General features: G+C 36.5%; 1 protein-coding gene across 2 annotated transcripts in view; it reads left to right on the top strand.

Annotated features, from left to right (window-relative positions):
- Nucleotides 1-17,648, top strand: part of EDIL3 (EGF like repeats and discoidin domains 3) — a 418,330-nt gene that overhangs the window by 189,572 nt on the left and 211,110 nt on the right. For both annotated transcript variants that reach the window (XM_047071243.1, XM_047071314.1), the window contains one exon: nt 8,702-8,830. In XM_047071243.1, coding sequence (XP_046927199.1) covers nt 8,702-8,830 — 129 coding nt within the window. The remainder of the gene's footprint in view (nt 1-8,701; nt 8,831-17,648) is intronic.

Here is a 17,648-nt window from a genome sequence, read left to right as displayed (position 1 = left end):
GTGCCAGATGAATGGAAAGAGGAGAGAATGAGAGGCTATGTTCCATGTGAAAATGTGGCAATAACAAGAATTTTCACTTTGTAAAATGATTCATCCTTTTGCTATAGTTTGTAATTAACTTTTTAAAGATCATATTAATGTTTAATAAGATATTTATTTATTGGAAAAAGAAGACATATCAACTATTGTGACACAAATGATGCCATGCATTTATAGAAATAATACATATAAAGACTTTCTCAGATTGTTGACAGATTATGTAAAACAGTGCTTTCCCTGGCAAGCCCAACTCTAGACAATGGTCTTAAGTGGATAAAGATCAACCCCAAGAAATCTTAATTATTTTTTTGGTATTTCATTCTATCTTGCAGTGCCAGATCCTCCTTGATGCCAAATGAGTAGCCATTTCTGCACTCTTTCTAGGCACTGCTCCAAGTTTAAAATGCTCTCTTGATCTTGTAATGAGAGCCAAGTAAAAATAGTGTTAGTTGTTGATAAATATGAGTGCTTTGCCAGCCAACTTTAATAATAAGTGAAGGCTCTAGTTTCCTTAACGAACTCCACTGATGCAAGAAAATGACACTTGGGGACTATAGTGGTTTGAATAGTCCTCTCCAAAATTCATGTCTACCAGGAATCTCAGACTGTGACCTTATTTGGAAATAGGGTGTGTATTAGTTTGCTAGGGTTGCTGTAACAAAATTCCACAGCCTGGTGACTTAAACAACAGAAATACATTTCCTCACAAGTCTCCAAGTGCAAGGTCAAGGTGTCAGCAGGTTTGATTCCTCATGAAGCCTTTCTCCTTGGGTTGTACATAGCCAACTTCTTGCTTTGTCCTCACGTGGCTTTTTTTTCTGTGTATGCATATCACTGATGTCTCTTTTGTGTGTCCAAATTTCCTCTTCTGGTAAGGGAAGTTGGCTTGGATTAGGGCCCACCCATAGGACCTTGTTTAATCTTAATTACTTTAAAGTCCATGTCTCCACATATAGTCACATCCTGAGACAATGGAGTTTATGGCTTCAACATGAATTTTGGGAGAACAAAGTTCAGATCATCACAGGGGCTTTGCAGATGTAATTAATTAAGGATCTTGAGATGAAATAATCCTGGATTAGACTGGGCCCTAAATCCAATGACTGGTGTCCTTGTAAGAAGAGGAGCGAACACATGGAAATGCAGGGATGAAGGCACATGAGATTGAAGGCAGACTTTACAGTTATGCTACTATAAACCTAGGAATGTAGGAGTCACCAGAGGCTGGAAGAGACCAGAACAGATTTTTTCCCTTGAGACTTCAGAGAGAGATTGGTCCTCCGGACACCTTGGTTTCAGACTTCTAGACTACAGAACTTTGAAGGAATAAGTTTCTGTTGTTTGAAGCCACCCACTCTGCAGGACTTTGTTATGTAGGGACTCTAAAAACATGTCTTTAGCCACTAATTATCTCAGTGCTTTCCTGTGGACAATTCTATATATAAGGAGTCCAGTATTAATTCTTGAGGAGAAAGTTTATTGGCAGGTTAAAAACAACAACTCTGTTTAGCCCCAGATTTCAATTTTTATAAGCTATTCAAATATTTTTACATTTAAAGAACAATTTGTTAAATTTTCTCATTCCTCCTCTAAAATGGAATGTTTTAGTTTTTTTATAGTTTACCCGCCTTTATATGTACAAAACACCCACAGATAATTTTTCCCTTCAAATGGCTGATTTTGCACTTTACATTTTTAAATGTAAGGAGAGAGGAGGAGGATGAAAGAAAAACAAGAAGCAAAAAAAAAAAAATGGTTTGAGAAGCATCAGTCATGTCAACGTTCCCAGACTATTTTTTTTTCTTTTTCAAACTAGTTTTAAAATAGAGTGGCAGTGGCTCAAAATGGCAACTGCCAACATGTTCAAACCTTATTAAATGTAAAAGCAACAGTATAATAAGAGGGCTTTAATGTGTTTTTAAGACCATATTTTGAAGTGAACTTTTGGGTAGTAACCGTTCCTTTTGTATTCTACTGCAAGAACAGCTAGTGAAACTGTGCTCTTGCGATTGTCTGATTGGCATTTCCTTATTATATAATCTAAAATGTACATTTATTTTTAATATCTAACTGCCAGCGTTTGGGGGGAATAATTTGTAAAGTTGGCCAAGACTCTGTACACATAACCGCAAGAGAGGGTTCACCTATTTGCTTCCTAATAATCTGCTTACATACTATAAGGCATTCATGATTTGGGGCATAGTCTCTGAATGTGTGAAAAACTAACCATGTTACACATATGGAAAAAACTTCACCTCTCTACTGTTGAGATTGTGAGGAGGTAAATGCAGAAAAGTAGCAAACCATATAGATCCATTACTTTTGTGAACAATTAATCTTGCTGACGCTCTTATATGAGCTTGCATAAAAATGCCTGGAAAACATGCTGTGGAATTCAGTTGTTCATTAATATTGATCATATACTGTCCCCATTGTGTTAGGAGCTACTTAAAGATTACCTACAAAAGTATTATAGCATTATTGATTTTAAAAGTCCCTGAAGCCTTTTGTATCTTAAAAGTCCACTTACACTTTTATAGTTAAGAGTGATATTACCAAGTGTTGTTGTCTAATCGGATGATTTGTACTTTTATGAATACTAATTAGAAATGAAGCTTGTAACCACCACTGTATATACTCCTTTTATATAGCTATAATACAAAAGGAAGCAAACCTTTTAAAAGAGACTTTTGAAGTGGAAAGGAATTAAGATCATCTTTGTCCTATTTTGTTTTTATAAGCTCTAAGTGGTTGAATAATTCTTATTTGTTTTAAAATTTTGCTCTGCTATAAATTTGTTTTCAAAGCTATATATAAGCAATATATATATATATATATATATATATATATATATATATATATGCTTACATGTTACAGAAAAAATATGAGATGCCCTAAATATACCAAAGTTTTGGCAGTAAAAGTGAAGAATGTGGCCATATTGCAAACATTTGTTAATGTGATTTCACTAAGGAAACCCTAGAATTAAATTTCCAGAAACCATTATGTAAACTCTCTCTATGTATGGATATATACATACACACACACACACATATACTGAGTATATTATATTTGCAATAAAGCATAGCCATTAAAATTACCTTTAATAAGTGAGATGCAAAAACTGGATAACTAAATATTTTCTTGTGTTATGAACCTACTCTTCCAGCTGCTGACTATTTTAATTCTATTGAAAATATCTATCCAAATTACTAGTAGAGTGCTTAGAACACAATAGGTGCCTAATGAATAAATGTTATTTAACCTGAAATCAGAACAACCGAAACCAAAAACCAAAACCAAAACACTGTGTTGATCAAAGTCAGGGCCTGTGTGTTTCTCACCTTCACAGTACAAGCAATAATATATGCTATAGGTGATGATGATTATTTATCAGTATGCCAAAACCTTAACATAATAACTTATTTTCCGTGTAAAACAGTTGATATGTTGGACGAGGGAAAACACAAAAACAGAAAGAGAGTTTCCTGGGATCTCTAATTCTCATATGATTAGCGCACTTACCACTTGGAGAAACAAACCTGGAAAGAGTTGATATATACTTTAATTATCACTATTTAATATCAAACTACAAAACGTTTTGGCTAACAAGCAAATTCTGTGAGTTGAGACTTTCGGCTACATTTATTTTATTGCCTTTATGTACTAATTTATATATTCCGATTATTTCATCTTGCTAATGCTTTAAATGAATGTCTTTATTTACACAGGATTTGGCAAATTAGGAGAACAAAACACTATTGATGAGATGATACAATGTTACATTTTTCTTGATTCTATATTTGCCAAAGAATTAAGATACATGTAATTATTATGCAAATGTTTACATTTTAATGATCTGTTATTTACAATTGTAGTGGTATTACACTTGTAATACTCTTGAAGCTTAAACTCTATTAGAGATGAAAAATACTGGAACTTAATTACAGACTTAAAGAACTTGAACCTTGAAAGGTGTAGAAAAGTTACAGAAGGTATCCTAATTAATTATCTAGTGAAAAACCAAAAGAATTTGGTATCTTATAAACATAAATTTGAATGGGATTTATGCAAAATATGTAATGGTCATCACTCATTTTGTCATACCCTTGTTTATTCAAAATTTATCCACCACCTACTATGTACATGACACTGCCCATAGAGAACTTATGGTCTATTGGGGAAAAGGGACACTCTGTCATGAGTACTCCAAAAGAGTATGTACAAGGCATACACCATAAGTTTCACAGTATGGTTATTAGGGACAGACAAACAAGCAAACAAACAAAATCTCTGTGTTAGACAGAGTCAATTTTTTTCTTACCCTCATAGTGCAAGCAAGACTATATACATACAAATATGTAATTACAAAATATTATTGGGGAAATATACATATTTTTCAGTTGATTTCAAACATAGCTGAAATGGAGAATGGAGCACTGTTAGTATAGCAGAGCTTATCTATCTATATTTATAATATCTAATACACCCTGAGCCATTTGCTGAAAACACTCTGAAATATTTCCGTTTAGGAAGGCTTTGGAGTCCTGCATTATTTATAGGAACATGCTTAGTGAATTCATGCTGATTCTGTTTGCATCTATCAAGATTAACATATTAATATACAGACCTTCAACATGGCAGGGAGTGTGGCTCAATAGAAAGTGCATAGATTTGTAGTCAGGCAGAGTGTGTTATAATCTTGCCTCTTCCAGTTAGGCATGCCGCTTAACGTCTGTGAGCAAGCCTGTTTTCTGGCCTCTAAAATGAAGATATCTTCTTACAGAGCATTAGTTAGAATACTGTGTATACTTCATGTTGCTTAGCATGTAAGGCACTCTAGAAAGGTTAAATCCTTGTCCCATTTACTTTACCTCATCCTCACCCTTTGAATGAAAATCATAGAATTTCTTATAATAGGAAAAATAACAGCAGTCACAACCTCAGTTAACAGGTAATCTTTTTCTGAAACTTAGATGTCAGCTGAGGTCATGATGTTCTTTGGGTTGTAAATGAAATCAGCCCCAATGCTCTAACTCCTATCTTTTGGGAATCCCAGAGGTTGCACCAAGATTGCCAAGCAGGCTTCACCTATGCCCTCAGGAAATATCTAGTGTCTCAAACTTTAGATACCCTGTCAGCTCTGTCTTCTGCCACCTATCTCTTCTTGAATCCCCTGGGCTTCATGTGCTGTAACGTTTCTTCCTTTCCACCAGTATAAGCTGGATGAATGGCACAGCCCTTTCCTCTTGATTTCCCCAAACACCACACACAGGTCTGTGCATCTAGCGGACTAAATGTAGACCTGGATGCTTCAGCAGAGACAGTTCACACAGGAGCTGTGCTAACAACTTAAACCTGAATTTTAGATGCCATGCTTTTTTACTAGCTACTTTTCTTAACATATTACAGCCTCACAGCATACTGTTTGACCCCACTCTGTCCCTCAAGTCCACTTCCAGCTCAGCCTTGGGGTCTCCTCTTCTGGGTTTTCTCCTTCCATTCCTTAGTTCTTCCCTTTGTTATGCAGAGCCATTAACTCATCCTCAACTTTGAGCCACTACTTTTCTAAGGTGCAGTAGGCTTGCAAGCTGCTGTTTGCCCCTCGTTCTTCAAAGTGACTTCCATAGACCACCCTCCATGGAATCATGGCTTTAACAGTTCCTAAGAACTGATGAAAGCCTTACTATTTCAGCCTTTTTTGTTGTTGTTAATCCCTCCCTCACCCAGCTTTTTAAGAGGAAGAGAGCATAGAAAAGGTTTACTTTCTCTCAAATACAAACGACATCATGCTCTTTAAGAGGCAAGAATAGCTTGATCATTTTTGGTTTTAATAACTTAAAACTGTTTTCCTCCTAATACAAATCCTTAAACCCAACTTTTCTTATATTAGGGTTTTGTTTTGTTTTGTTTTGTTTTGTTTTGTTTGTTTGTTTTGTTTTGTTTTGTTTTTACTTTGAAAAATGACTGAATTCTTATTAGGCTTTGTTTCCTCATCTGCAAAATTGAAAGATTGGATTAGGTTATTTCCAAGGCTCCTTATTTAAAATTATATAATTCATTGAGTGTAATTACTTACATATTTGTTTCTCTAGCAGTTATATGCATGGCTAATACTTATCAGTTAATAAAAAAAACTGTCATGGCTTTTCTTATTTTGAAGTGAACTGATGAATCAAAATTCTAGATCAATTTTTTTTTTCATTCTCCCTTCCCCAACTTTTCAGTCTCTAAAAAAATGTAGGTTTCGGGATCACAGACTCTTAGTTTGAGACCTATAGGCATCACTCATAGAGGTTCATTTGAGAAACATTATCTGATATTTGTGCCCTACCTTTTTTTTAAGGCTAATGGTAATGACAGTGACCTCATGGAGTAGCTAAGAGAAACGAAGTGACTATATATGTGAAAAGAATTTATAAATTGTAAGGTACCATCAAACGTGAATTATTTTGGGAGAGGGAAGAAGGAAAAACTGAGAAAGAAGAGGTTCTGTGACATGATTTGCATATTTTAGCAATGGAAGAAACCTGATTCCATTTGCTACAAAACAGATCATTGGTGCAGTTCTTTCTTCCTGTCTTAAACATTGGCAGTGTACCAACTGGCAGGTGTGGGTTAGTTTAATTAATATACCACACCGCACAAAACTACCTGCTTAAATAAATGCATTGTTTTTAATTGATGTGAAGGTATCTGGAGAAAAATCACAGATATACTAATTTCTTTTCACTTTTTGAAAGTTAACCCTATCAACATGATCCAGAGTTACCACAAGGTGTTGTATTTCATGCATATTCTCGTTAGATTCCACAACTGTTGAATTTCATGAAATTTTAAACTGAAAGAAACTGAGTTTCAAAGACAGTTGCTGGAGAAAGCAATTAAACTTTAGTCTTGCCTCCATGCAAGACAATGTTTCTCAACCCCTAAGTGTTTCCTGTTGGAAGCTCAAAGTGATGATGGTGAATTTCCTTTTCTATCTGTAAGTCTCTAAATGACTTTGTCCCATGCTTGAGGAGCCATTCACTGTTGGACTCTTCCAACAGCCTAGCCTAATGGAGCTCTCTCCCAATTGCTTCAAGTTATCACTATTCTTGTGACCAACCCTGTTGCCTCCTCTCTACTCTCTGCTGAAACCACATGCTCCTTTTCTTGACTAATCTTCCTCCAGGACTCAGGCATTTACTTTGTCATACATAGTCACGCTGTTTAATTAATCTTCTTTCTTTTCTAATCTGAACGTCTTAACTTTCTCTTTGGTGGTTTTTCTTTCACTCATGTGTTCTAGTCTTTTTAGTTAAACAAAATTTAAAAACACAAAATTAGAGACTGCTATATATTTTTCCTTGGCCTTTCTTCATCTCGCAGTGAGAGTTGATAGTTCCTTCAACGTCTCTCTTCCCTTCTTCACTATTCCTAGGCTGTATTCTGCCCTGGGTCAATTAGCATCGCTTCCAAAGAAGCAAACCGTAAGACAAAATTAGAGGTACAAAAGATTGGGTGAGAATGTCTGTGATGGACAAAGGGTGAAAGAAGCAAGAGTAGGTAGGATTAGCCTTCAGACTGTGACACAAACCTGTCACTTCCAAAAGAGAAAAGAAAGGAAGGAAGGAAGGAAGATCTATTAAAAAAGCCTGGGACTGCCGTGCCACTTGAGAAAATCTCAGCCATACCAAAGGGGCACCCCAGAGTAGAGAATGTGCACTAAAGGAGCCCTGAGTTAGGCAGGACTGGCCCAGGTCCATACCTTCATAGTGCTAATAGCTGCTTTTCTCCAAGGGAGATCAGACACCACACTTCTAGTGCCTGTTAACAGGTACCAGTAACTTTGGTAAAGTCACTTTCTCAAAGCTTAAAAATGACTATCAGCCCTTTCCCCCCTATATTTGTAACTTTTGATGAGCTACTTCTTATAGACTGGTAAAAATTGTGATTGGTAGAAGCCTGCCTCACCACAAACTCATAAATAGTCAGTAAAGGTATTGCAACCAGGTGTCCATAGTACCTTGGACTATGTGGCTACGGTCATTTGTAAGTATATGCTATTTTCACCTGCAGGTTTACAAAAGCTCTTCAGTGTTAATAACTCCAGAAATTGCCATTCAGTATTACTTTTTAAACATGCAGAAGATATTTTACAATTTGGAAACCTTAATACCGATATTTTGCTTAGTGCTAATATTGTTTTTGACTCCTTAATAAGTGACAAACATTTTTCTGGGTGTTTGATACATACAAATTCTTTTTCATCTGTATCATCACCTTTTGAGATAGATTCTAATAATTCCAACATTTAACACAGGGTGACAATGAGGTACAGAGAGGTTAGCTAAATCCTCCAAGGCCACATGGTTAGAAGGTGGCGAAACCAGGATTCAATCCCAGGCTATTAGAGCCCATATAACAACTCTATTTCCTATACCAAGAATATTCAGAAATATAAATATCTATAAATATGATATTATAGATATAGATTATATTAGATATAGATATAGATTATATCTATATTATAGATATAGATATCTATAAATATTTATAAATATCTATAAATATGTATGTAATATCTATAAAACTGTTAATTGCAAAATGTTGGCCCAGTATCTACTTTAAAGCATATGTATCATGCAGCAATTGTGTTTTTTTTTTTTCTGCCTTTCAGGTCCCTGCATTCCTAACCCATGCCATAATGGAGGAACCTGCGAAATCAGTGAGGCTTACCGAGGGGACACATTCATAGGTTATGTTTGTAAATGTCCTCGAGGATTTAATGGGATTCACTGTCAGCACAGTAAGTCATCCCCAGTCATTGTGCTTTTATTATTATTGATTGCAAAGTATGCAAGTCATTATCATTCTTATTGGTAGTAGACTGATAGAAGCTTCCAGCAACAGAGAACCCTGAGAGTTGAATAATGCCACCTCTCTCCCACTGAATATACCACATCTCCTGCTGAGGACTCCTGGACTATGTCTCAATCCTCCCAGTGGTATATGGGGCTAATAGCTTCATGGTGTCAGCCCTTTTTCAAAATTGTCCATCCATACTTGCAAAGTGTCGCCTTTTATTTTAAACTATCTGCCTCTTTCTTTCACACTTGTCCTGAAGCTATATCCTTCATGCTTCCCAGATATTATTCTGTTGATTAGCTTCAGAGATACACTCATAAAAGAAAACTGCCCACCCAGCCCTCTCAGCAATCCAGTTTCCTCCTGCTTCCAATGTTGGCATTTTTAGCACAAAAATCTTTGAAAGTTCAATAAATGTATTATCTGCCCTTCTCTCTTTTATCCCCGTTCTTATTTATCCTGGGAAGTTAAACAAAATAGGACTGCTCGTGATGCTGTCTTCTTAGAAGTGTGGCTCAACAGAAATTCCAAGTGAGTGGTTGGGGGTCCTTATCTGTGGTAGGGGTGCAGCAAGCAGGGAAGCCACAGTGGATGGGATGCTGTCAGGGCAGGATCTTATGGAGGATGTCCCATGTGAGCTGAGTCTTGGAAGAGGGAGAGGATTTTGATCAGAGGGAGGGGAATGCAGGAATGGTACCTGGTAGTAAGAGTGGGGAATGAATACATGAGCCCTAATTGTTGGAGTGATGGTTAAGACCATGGTGTTAGGAATGAGTAAGGCAAAGCTGGATATGTCATCTAGAGCCAGATTTCCAACCACCAGCAAACAACATAGAATGCCTCCTGGCTCTGCGACTGTGGGGGAAGAATGTACTTTTCTGGAGACTTGCCGTGACTGGGAATTTATAGTATAAGTTCTGTGCAAGACGGTTATAGTACGGTAGCATTTGTGCTCTTTACAACAGGCACCTAAACTGCCTATAATTATCTCTCAGAGCTCAGATCACCCACAAGGAACTGAGAGGCTACTGATTTTTCTCAGACTGGGTCCAGAATTGCCAAGGCTGATTCTCCCTTATTATAGCATTATTGCTCAGCATTCACACATGAACACCTCAGAACATCCCCAGATAGACAGACATGGGAGCCCAAAGTCTTGGCTGCTTTGACATTCACTTAATCCTGTAAAGAGAACATTACTAATCTTCCTTGTTTACAAATATTTGTGATATGGTGTCAGCAGGGCCTAGAGGAAGACAGTCTGGTCACCCACTTGAGCACCTCAGTTGAGCCACTTACATCCAAACACACACTTACAGAGGAATCTTCCCTTGAAATGAGAACAGAATTTTCATAATGGGATGCTGTCAAACATTCAGAGGCAGGAATTTCTCCCAAGGTCAGATCACCCTTCCTTTTTCTTTTCTATGCTGCAGGGCTCGAGGAGGGAGAGGGTAAGAGTATACAAGGATTCTTACTGTATTTAGAAGGCATATGTGGACCCTAATGTCACTTAAATATTTCGTATTGATGAAGTCTCTAACCCTAACCTACTGCTGATATCAGTGTGAAGTTGTGGCTGGTCCTTAAACCAGAGGTCGAGAGAGCCTAAATATAAGCTCCAACTAATAATATCTATACAATGGCATAAAATTTTTTTCACATCTCTTGGTCATCTTGTTTTCTTCATATTGTGAAGAAAAATTTAGTTTCAATTACCTTTAATAGCTTGGAAGTTCCATTGAAGACATCTGGTCATCATTTGATAGTCCCAATATAAGGGAGGTTGCCCTGGACAGGGTCCTGGAGAAGTGTCCACCTGCTTCTGACTCCCATACATGGTTAGCTATGAATTCTTTCAAGAGAACCATCAGGTTTTGAGAAATAAAGCAAACTATTCTCGCTTCCATTCTCCATGGTGGAACATCGAAGCCTTTTCTCTCCTACCTTACACTGTATTCAAATAAGCTCATTAATCCACATAATTTCTTTGAATTCCAGGGCTTATTTTGAAGCACAAAGAAATTCTCTCCCTTATTGTACCTGGTCCCAAACAAGACTTTAAATCCATGTTAGGAATTGCACTGGCAAGCCTGTGGCTGAGATTTTCAATTCAGAATTGGGATTTTGTGGTCTCAACAAACTAGTCACTATTCTTTGGAGTGCATCATTGTCAGAAACAACAGAGAATGGAGGGAAAAGGACTAGATTTGGATTCAGAGACCTGGATTTAGATCTGACCTTTGCAGTTATTGGTTAAGTGACCTTGAGCCAGTTGTTTGATCTTTCTGCGATTGAAGATATATAAATCAAGTAATTGAACTAGAAACAGATGGTCTTTGGTTCATGCAAGCTAGGAGAGTATTTTGACTAAATGGGTAGGTTGCTTACTGTACAAAGGTTATCAAGCCATTCTCTTCATAGATGAAATTGAAAAGGATTATATATTGGAAAAGTAGATTTAGAAGTTTTGGGTTCCCTGGGAGCTTTTTCAGATAGGGGAAACAAACAAACAAACAAACAAACAAACAAAAAGCAGCAATTTAATCCCTTGTAAGAACTGCTGGGTATCTGGGTTTATTTTTCACAATGGCAATAGTTTCATGGCCCAGATGTGCTCTAGAGCCTTGCTGCTCAAAGTGTGGGGTCATGCATCAGAATTGCCTGGAAGCTTGTTAGAAATGTAGATTGTCAGGACCGCTTAACTAAGTCAGAAATCTGTTTTTTCAAAATGATCCCCAGTAGACACCCACATACACACTGAAGTTTGAGAAATTCTGCACAAGACTTTCAGTAGCTAAAAGTAATTGGCATTCAGTTATATAACACCACATTAGAGGCAAAAATACTTATTATTGTTTTTGCAAATCAAGACGATATTGAAAGTCAATGAAAATAAGAAATGTACCAATAAAATATGAACATTTCATTTGGAAAAAGGATTGAAAATTTCTTCAGATAGCCATAAAAGGGGAGCTTATTAATTTAGTTCAATATGGCAGAATGTGAATTAAATATCTTTTGGAATATAGCTAAAGAAATTTAAGTTTCATGATACAGGAATGATAAATACATAATTAATAGACTTACTTTAACAACTATTTTGTCAATATGTTACAAATTAGAAAAAAGTGTTTCCAGTGACAGAATTAATATTATCTACATATGATTTTTTAATAAATGGATTTTAGATTTTGGAGCAGTTTCAGGTTTACAGAGAAATTGAGCAGTGAGTTCCCATTTATCCCTCTACCTGACTGTATTGTTGCCCCTATTACTAGCATTTGCATTGATAGGGCATATTTCTCATAACTGATAAAACAGTATTGATTATTTTGAACTGACATCCATAGTTTATATTAGGGTTCACTTTTTGTATTACACAGCCCTATGGATTTTGAAAAATACATAATATCATGTCTACCATAGCCTCGTAAATGGTTTCACTGACCTAAAAATCTTCTGTGCTCTGTCTAGTCATCCCTTCTTTTGCCAAATCCCTGGCAAGCACTGATTTTTTTTTTTTATCTTTGACTCTATAGTTTTGCCTTTTCCAGAATGTCATGTAGTTGGAATCCTGCAGTGTATGTGTCTGGAATAATATAGTGTGCATCCTTTTCTGGCTAACTTCTTTCACTTAGCAATATATATGTAAGGTTCCTCCATGTCTTAATGGCTTCAAAAAAAAACACTGAATAGTATTGCATTTTATAGATGTATCACTGTTTGTTTATTCATTCAGCTATTAAAGAACACCTTAGTTGTTTTCAACTTTCTGGCAGTTATAAATAGTGCTGCTATAAACATTCATGTTCAGCTTTTTCTTTTGTCTTGTGTGACATAGTCTTAAACTTACCAGAGTAAATACCTAAGAGTTCAATTGCTGTGTCATTTTGTAAGAGTGCATGTAAGAGTAAGAAACCTCAGGGCTACCTGGGTGGCTCAGTCAGTTAAGCATGACTCTTGATTTCAACTTAGGCCATGATCTCATGGTTCATTAGATCAAGCCCTGTTTCAGGCTTTGTGCTGAGGTGTGGAGCCTGCTCAAGATTCCCCCCCCTTCTCTGCCCCTCTCCCACATGCATGCACACCCTCTCCCTCTCTGTGTCAAAATAAATAAATAAACACTTTAAAAAAGAGTAAGAAACTTCCAACCGCCTTCCACAGTGGTTGTACCATTTTGCACACTTACCTGTGATGGATGAGAGTTCCAATGTTCTGTAACCCCACCAGCATTTGTTACTTTAGTGTTTTGGATTTTAGCCATAATGTGTGAATTTTTTTATCATGAAGTAGCAGAGGTTATAATTTTATAAGACTAATAATAATTAGTATTTTATATAGAATTACCAAATTATACATGCTCTTAAAATTCCATAGAATAATGTGAAATACACACATGTACATATATGTATACATATGTATATACATGCTTGTGTATGTGTGTATACATTATAAAATGTAAATTATAGGGTGAAACGAGCACCAAAATTGTCTGAAGGTTAGACTTTTGAAAGGAATTTTTAAGTACACAGTTTTCTTCTGGGAGCCTCATTTTGGGCTGACTAGAAGTAATCATATTTTATTTGTTGCCTAGTAACAAATCTAATGCCTTAGGGAAGGACGATTTCTTCATTCCCAGAACTCCTTACCACTGAATGCATTCTGTGCATTGTTCCCTATGTGTGCACAGCTCCCAGCCTTCAATTCCTGTTAAGCATAAATTTTTGTGGTTCTTATTCTTTGAGGAAGGAGAGCTGATCTAGGTGTTCACCAAGCCCTGAAAGAAAAAGGACTGGTTTAAAGAAATAGCCCATATTATCAGATTAGCTGAATACAATATGCTCTCTAGTCCCTTTTCCCACTGAAGAAGTTGGCCAGAAAAACACAGAATCTAAAACTTTCCTCCTTATATGTTATGCTAACTATTTGAAACCAGTTTGCTCTTAATTTTGCACTATTGATTAATGGATTCATACATTCAACAAATATTTATTTATTTTTATTTTTTGACTTGTATCAGATATTTATTATGACTTTATGAACAGTATTAATTCTAACCTAACATTAGAAAACACTTACCAGTAATACTGGCAATAAGGATTTCCATCTTTGAAATCAAGCGCTTATTTGTGTCACAAACCTTGGCATTGAATTCAGCAAGGAAATCAAAGTGCTTTTTAAGATCTATGGTAAGGATTGCTTCAATGACTAAAAAATGAAAGCACTTGAATTCCATGTGATCAAGATTAAAAAGGAAGTTGTATTCTGGGCAAGAAAGATATAGATTCCAAGCTGATGCAGCATGGGCCTATGAGTCATTTTACTTTTGTAACTCAAATATTTCCCTTTTCTCAGAGTGAGCCAATGATATTTTCCATTTTGAGGATCATGTGTAATTGGCTTAATAACATATTTGGCAATTACATGTTATCTGTGTTATGTGGTGCTTAGTAAACATACAGACTCTGGTCCCACGTCTCTCCATTGCATCAAAATCTTTGGTCAGTACCCTCAACATAGTTAAAAGCATCCATATGGTTTGTGGGTGTACCAGGCTAAGGACAACTCAAAGAATGGCCTTTACTCTCCAGTTTACACTGGGGGAAGCCTGCCATTAGGGGAGACTTCTGGATTAGGCCAGGGTTTTTCATGCAGCTGTCTCTAGCCCAATTGATGACTGATCAATTAGCACTTAATGGTTCTGTGCTTCAAAATTTCTATCCGATAATTCAATTTAACAAACACTCAGAACTTCACACTGTGTTATGTGCTAGAAATAACATGTCTATAAAAACTGGAATTAATAATCCTTTGTCCTAACTGAGGATTGATGGAGGGAGATGGGTGGAGGATGGGCTAAGTCAGCGATGGATATTAAGAAGGGCACTTGTTGGGATGAGTGCTGGGTGTTATATGTAAGTGATGAATCACTAAATTCTGCACCTGAAGCCAACTTTACCATCTATGTTAACTGACTAGAATTTAAATTAAAGCTTGAAGTAAAACATTACATACAAAAAAAGTAATAATCCTTTGTCCTGCTTCCCTAAACAGGATACTTGTTAGTGTTAGATGAGAGGTTTGAAAACATACTTTACATATTTTAAAGGGTTAATTATCCCTGATGGTCTAATAATTTTAAATATAATGGGAATTCCCATTGATCTTTAATTTTTCCCTTTCTCTAAATACATTTTAATTGTAATTTTTTTAAGGAAAAAAATGAGTGGGGGCCAACGGGGAGCTCAATTCACAGCTTTATGCTTTTCTGTAAGAATTCTTGTCTTAACATCCCTGATTCTTATAAGTAATTATTATTTTTAAAAATTACTCTTTCTACATTTAGCTTAATGGCCTCTTTACTTTAACTTTCCACTGAAGGATCAGTTTGCCCTAATAAAGTATTTACTTGAAAACTGTGCGGAAACTTTACCTGGAGTTATTACTGACACCTGCAAGCCATGTAACTACACTAGCTAAATCAAGACCTCTAAAGAGACTTCCAAAATAGACTTGTTTCAAACTCCAAAAGATTTTCTGACTGTGGGTTGAAATTTCTAACTCTACTGCTCACCAGTGACTTTACAGGTCAGTGTTGGGCGCCTTAACTGTGTAAGCCAAAGGTTCTCAAACTCACTGTACAGCTGGGACTACAGATAAATATTCAGATTTCTCTTGCTTATCCATAGATATTCCAATTTAATATATATAATTGTAGATCCAGGTCTGTTAATAAGCACCCTCCTGAAACTGATGCAAATTATTCTGGAACACTGATTCTCAACTGTGGCTGCACATTAGAATCACTTGAGGACCTATGAAAAATACGGATGCCTGGCTCCCACCCCAGAGACTATGATTTAATTGGTCTGGAATATGGCGTTAAGAGTTTTAAAATCTCCCCAGATTATTCTAATGTACAGCCAAGGTTGGGAATCAGTGTTCTAGAACCATATTGTGAGGAATTACTATACCTTTAAGAAACTAAGCAGAAAAATACTTAAAAAGAAGCCAAGCTTAGGGTACACAAACATAATCCCACACTAAATGTATAATCATGCAACCTTATTGAATTTTGTCATTTTCAACCATTTACAACAAGAACTGATTGAAAGAATCAGTCCAGAGAAAGATATTGGCTTATTGTTTGTAAAATATGTTACCCCCCAACCAAGGGGCTCCTGGGTGGTTCAGTCAGTTAAGCGTTCGACTTCAGCTTAGGTCATGATCTCACAGTCCGTGAGTTCGAGCCCCGCATCAGGTTCTGTGCTGGCAGCTCGGTGCCTGGAGCCTGCTTCACATTCTGTGTCTCCCTCTCTCTCTGACCCTCCCCCCGTTCATGCTCTGTCTCTCTCTGTCTCAAAAATAAATAAACATTAAAAAAATTTTTTTAAATATGTTATCCCTTAATCTATCAAAGTTCCAAGGCATTTTAATTTTCATGTTTTCATCCTTTGCAGGAGCCTTACAAAGAGCACTGAGATACGTATAATGGATATTTATACTATTCAAATATAGACATAATTTGTGATTTTTGCAATGAGATATTTGCATATTCACAAACTCAAGATATTTGAAAATTGCCACTTTTAATAACAGTTAAAGATTTTTTCCCATTGCTTATTAAAAGAAATTTGTCACGAAAACAAATCTCAACAAAAAAGATGTTAAACAAATTTTGCTAGAAAATTATACACATGAAAGTGTTGTGTTTATACTAATAGGCCTGACCTTCTAGAACTGATTCATTCATGATTATATAAAGGATGTCCAGGAATATAGGTAGTACCACAAATGCAGTTTAAAATATGTTTTTTTTGCATGTAACAGGTTTCTCACCTTGGGCTCTTAACATTGATTTCCACATTCCTGTCCTGTAAACTATCATTGTCCATCCTAGTGACCCATGTAAGTCCCATTCTCCCCTGAAGCTTTACCCAATCTTGTCAAGAAGTAATTTATTTATTTACACATTTAATAAATATTTTGGGGGGAGCTTACTTACCATTTTGCCAGGTTGCCAACATGTGCTTAGGAAAGTATATAAGCTCCCTGACTCTGCTGCTTGGTCCCATCTTGAAAATACTGTTAACAAGTAGGCTACTTTGTCCTCTGCTGGTGGCCCTCCAGGCCCTTGAAACTGTACATGGTCCAAGGCTATATCAGCCATTTTGATGACATTGGGATACTCTGTGTTCCTCAGGGCTGGAAAGTCATGTGACTTTTTTTCAGAGACTCACACATCCTTTTATACACACAGCTGCTCAGCCTAACAGCTCTTTCATTCAGGGTCAGACTGACACCTGAGGGGACACCATGGCCATACCTCTCTTATTCTCATCTCTACCATTTTTCCCAGAGAGACTTTTTGCAGACTCATTTGGCTTTAATCAGTTATAAAAGCAATAGCATCTGTGCACATTGGCTCCATAAGGCTCTGAAGCCTACTCATCCAACAGATATATGTTAACTCCTTGCTCTGTGCCAAGCACTGTTATGGACACTAGGATACAGCACTGATCCAAAACAACCAAGTCACTGGTATCATAGGACTTCCATTCTAATGGGGAAATGGGTAATAAAAACTATGATACATACATTTACCATATGGCCCAGCAATTGCCCTCTTGGGCATTTACCCCAGAGAAATGAAAACTTGAGTTCACACAAAAATATATAAGTGGTTGTTCTTAGGAACTTTATGGATAATAGCTAAAAATAGAATCAGCCAAGATGTTCTTCAACAGGTGAATGGT

The sequence above is a fragment of the Lynx rufus genome, unplaced genomic scaffold, assembly GCF_022079265.1.
Source record: "Lynx rufus isolate CCGP_SWC_20201006 ecotype Redwood Valley unplaced genomic scaffold, mLynRuf1.p SCAF_1, whole genome shotgun sequence".
NCBI lineage: Eukaryota > Metazoa > Chordata > Mammalia > Carnivora > Felidae > Lynx > Lynx rufus.
Note: the sequence above shows the minus strand (reverse complement) of the source record. Positions and strands in the feature narration are given on the sequence as shown.